Genomic DNA, 4122 nt, shown 5'->3' on the forward strand with positions numbered 1-4122 from the left:
TGAAGACAGCTTATGTTCAGTTTCTCACTGATCAACAGGGCTGCTCTGAATCTCTTCTCCTCCCAACCTGTAGCTGTCCCTGGGGTTGCCACGACTGAGGTGTCGGACCTTGCCCTTTGCATTGTTGAACTTCATGAGGTTGACATTGGCCCACCTCTCAAGTGTGTCAAAGTCGCTCTGGATGGCATCCCTTCCCTCCAGCATATCAACCGAACCACAGTTTGGTGTCATTGCCAAACTTGCTGAGGGTGCACTTAATCCCACTGTCCTTGTTGCTGACAAAGATGTTGCACAGGATTGGTCCCCAAACCAAAGAAGAAACAAGGTAACACAGGGCCACTATTAACATAGGTAGATCTCCGACAGACTTTCTTCTCTTTGCCTCAATTACTACCAGCAAGGTCCCCCAATCCTTTGGGTGGGCGACACACTTTGAGGCAGGATTGTGCTTTGAGGCAGGACTCTGGATGGGAAAGGGAAACAACCAGTGCTGGATGGGGATAAAGCCAGGGGTTACTTAGCAAACTACACCATTACCATGACCAAACGGGCTGCATCTAAGGTGCTGAGAGAATGTTTTTTCACTAGGACATGCTAGTCTGTTATGATCCCACTAAGGAACATACTGGACTCTGTGAGGTATCATTTAAAATGCTGTACCTTAAATGTAGCACTGTAAGGGGAGATTGTATATATAATCTTATGTACCTTCGATGGCTGGAATGCCAGGAGGTGTAGCATGGAAGCAAGAAGGATGAGGAACGTGGATGTATGTAGTGGAATGGATGCATGTAGTGGAAACTTGGAATTATGGACATCCTCTATATGACAGGCAACAGGCTGGGTTAGCTTTTGTCACTGAGGATCAGAGTAGTCAGTAAGAGTGACATTGTGCTTGCAGTTACAAACTATTTGATCAGGGAGGGGAAACAGAACAGGTCTTTTGTCAGCACCCAAGGAAGTCTCCAGGTTAATGAGCAGGTTCCTATGGGAACTGTAATTGCCCTGGCATTCACTGACCAGGCAAAGCAACAGGGTGCAACAGCCTGGAAGATCTTGGAACAACCTGTTAACAGAGCTGCAAGGTGGGTCAACAAGGGTGATGCTGGAGAATGCATGAACCTCCTGGAGTGAGATGTCATTGCTGGAGGCAAAGTGCAAAGGTTCTATGAAACACCTGTGGGTGCAGGGAGACGCTGGTGTGTGTAGCAGAGAGTGTGCTACTGACCAGAAAAGGACCTGAAAGAGCAAGGGACATCACATGCCTTAGGAAATCCAGGTGCCTGTGTTCTGCTGACAGGCAGGGTATGCAGAAAAATGACCATATGCTAGCTGTATAACATGCATAGTTTATTAAACAAACACACTAAAGAAAATAAGTACACTCAAGCAAAAAGCACACTAACACAAATCGGGTACATATCTTAATACATAGTAAATAAGTACAATAAAGCAAATCAGATAGATACATGTGTAAATAAATTACAGAGAAAAATTAGCAATGCATCAAATCATTACTGCATAGAGACAATAGCGATTAAGAAGAAATAAATCACCAGTTACCACCAAATTATCATCCATGTCCACACTTCAAGCTGAGAAGCCCCACTGCAGCCAATGCCAGGAGTCTGAGATAACTGGGAAAATTCCTGCACATTGTGTCTACCCATACGTGAGGCTTTGGATTTGGCCACAGGAGGGTCCTGCTTTTATACCCTTAGAAAAACAACCAGCTTTATGCCAGAGCTGTAATTTTTAACTTGTGCAGCTTCTCACGCAGACTTGAATACAAACCCTCCTGACCCATTGATTGGTAAAGGTGTAGTTTCCTCAAGCAACCCCTGGATTAACACCCATCTACCACTGCTTGTTCTCTAGAGGGCTGGGGGCACTGCCTGCAGAACACAGGGGAGACCTGCAAGGCTGAGAGTGCTTAAAGGCAAGTGGGAGAATGCTGAGAGCTCACTGCAGGAGAAATCTTCACACCCCTCTGTGTGGTAAGGGTCTGAGTGCAGGGTACTGCAGCTGCAGTTCCTGTCTTCTAAAGCTGGTGCCTCTGAAAGTTTATGGGATATGTCAGGAGGGCTCTCTTGGTTTCTCTACTGTAGATAAGGAGGAGGATGTGCTCCAGATCAGGGCTTGCCTGCTGCACCATCTGAGGGATATGGCAAGATGGGTCCCTTGTCCTGGGAATGGCTGCAAGGTGTGAATGTGGGTGTGCAGCCAGGGGTGCCCAGTGCTGTACTTCCAAGGAGGGTTCTGCATGCCAGGGCCTGTGTGCTGTGGCAGGGATTCTGCTGCCTCCCAGGATCAGCACTCAGCCTGCCTGAAGAGCTCCCCATGGTCTGGGTGGAGAAGCTGGGGGTGGAAGGAAAACCTCCTGGAAGGGAAAGGAAGTTGTCTTCTGCTCTTGTGAGTATGCTTTGTGGTACAGGGCTGCTCACATCTCCTGATCATTGTGACGATACTTGCAGAGGATCCTTCTGAAAGATACTGAGGGAGCACTTGCCTTAAAAGAATGAATTCTTTGCTTTAATTTTTTTCACTGTAGGTTGGCTGGGTGGACAGTGGGAGCTGGGAATTTATTTTTCTGCTTTGGAGAAGGAACTGAGACCCCAGTTCTCATTAGCATTGTCTCCTTCACACCAAGAGATGCCCCTGGGCAGTGCCTGAATGCTGAGAGGTGTCTGCAGGACAGAGCTGAGCCCACAGCCAATGGGATGGGCTCTGTGAGCACTGACAGAGAGGAGACCTGGGCACAGAAAAGCAGCTCTTGGCAAGGACAGATCCAAGCAGCAGAGACATGGGCAGGAAGTGGGGGGAAACTGCAAACCAGTGCTGGGGGAGGGAAACTCACTTGTCTGTCACTGGAGGTGTCTGCTGGGCATGGTCTGCTGGGCAGTGTTCTTTGCTTCTCCCCGTGAGATCTCCGTGACTTACCCTTTGAAATGGTGCTCTCCTGATCTCATCACAGTGCATATATTTGTGGAGGTTCTTAAGACTGATTTGTGTGTGAAGGCATCTTAAAGGCAGAGCAAGTCTAAGCACAGGTAACATGGGAAAGAACTTTTGGACGCTGCAGCTCTCCTGGCTCTGCACCAAGCTATGAAGAGCTGAGACCTTTTGGCTGTTTCAATCTTCTTCCAATTTTCAGTCATACAAAGAATGATTTATACCCCTAGAAAGAAGACTCAGCAGGTGTTATGCTAGTCAGTAAAAAACACAGTCGGAACCATTCTAGGGACAAGCTAAGCCTCTCTTCTGAAAGTCACACTCATCCGAGTCATAAGTGCAACTACTGAACTTTTACAATAAAGTTGGATTTCATCTGACTTCCCAAAGCTGTACAAACCACTGCTTCAGAGCACAAGTGACTCCATGATAGCACATGGGCAGAGGTCCTGCTCCTCACACTGACCTCAGTCAGCAGAAACAAGAGAAAGGAAATGCATTTCAGGTGGGGAGATTTCTATGAAAAATGGGGTGGCTTTGCTCAGAAGAGTCTGACATAATTCTTCCTGTCCTTTCCTGTCTTAAATAAGTCCCCATGCCAAGAGACACCAGATGTCCAATGGCAGCTCCATCACCCAGTTCCTCCTGACATTTGCAGGCACATGGGAGCTACAGCTCCTGCACTTCTGGCTTTTCCTGGCCACCTGCCTGGTTGTCCTCCTGGACAAAGGCCTCATCATCACCACCATACCCTGTGACCTCCACCTCCACACCTCCATGTACTTCTTCCTCCGCAGCCTCTCCATTCTTGACCTGGGCTCCATCTCCACAACCGTCCCCAAATCCATGGCAAGTTCCCTCTGGGACACAAGGGAAATTTCTTTTTAAGGATGTGCTGCCCAGGTATTTCTGTTTGTCTTTTTCATTTCAGCAGAGTATTACCTTCTCACCATCATGTCCTATGACTGCTACACTGCCATCTGCAAACCCCTGCACTATGGTACCCTCCTGGGTAGCAGAGCTTGTGCCCACATGGCAGCAGCAGCCTGGGGCAGTGGGTTTCTCTATGCTGTGCTGCACACTGTTAATACATTTTCACTATCACTCTGTCAAGGTAATGCTGTGGACCAGTTCTTCTGTGAAATTCCGCAGCTCCTCAAACATTCCTGC

At 48.0% G+C, this 4122-nt stretch overlaps 1 protein-coding gene across 1 annotated transcript in view; it reads left to right on the forward strand.

Annotated features, from left to right (window-relative positions):
* Nucleotides 1-3564: 3564 nt before the first annotated feature.
* LOC104403401 (olfactory receptor 14C36-like) overlaps nucleotides 3565-4122 on the forward strand; it is a 1381-nt gene continuing 823 nt past the window's right edge. The window contains 1 exon segment of the mRNA XM_010011522.1: nucleotides 3565-4122. This exon segment is cut by the window's right edge and continues 420 nt beyond it. Coding sequence (XP_010009824.1) covers nucleotides 3565-4122 — 558 coding nt within the window.

The sequence above is a fragment of the Nestor notabilis genome, unplaced genomic scaffold (assembly GCF_000696875.1).
Source record: "Nestor notabilis isolate BGI_N333 unplaced genomic scaffold, ASM69687v1 scaffold4833, whole genome shotgun sequence".
Lineage (NCBI taxonomy): Eukaryota > Metazoa > Chordata > Aves > Psittaciformes > Psittacidae > Nestor > Nestor notabilis.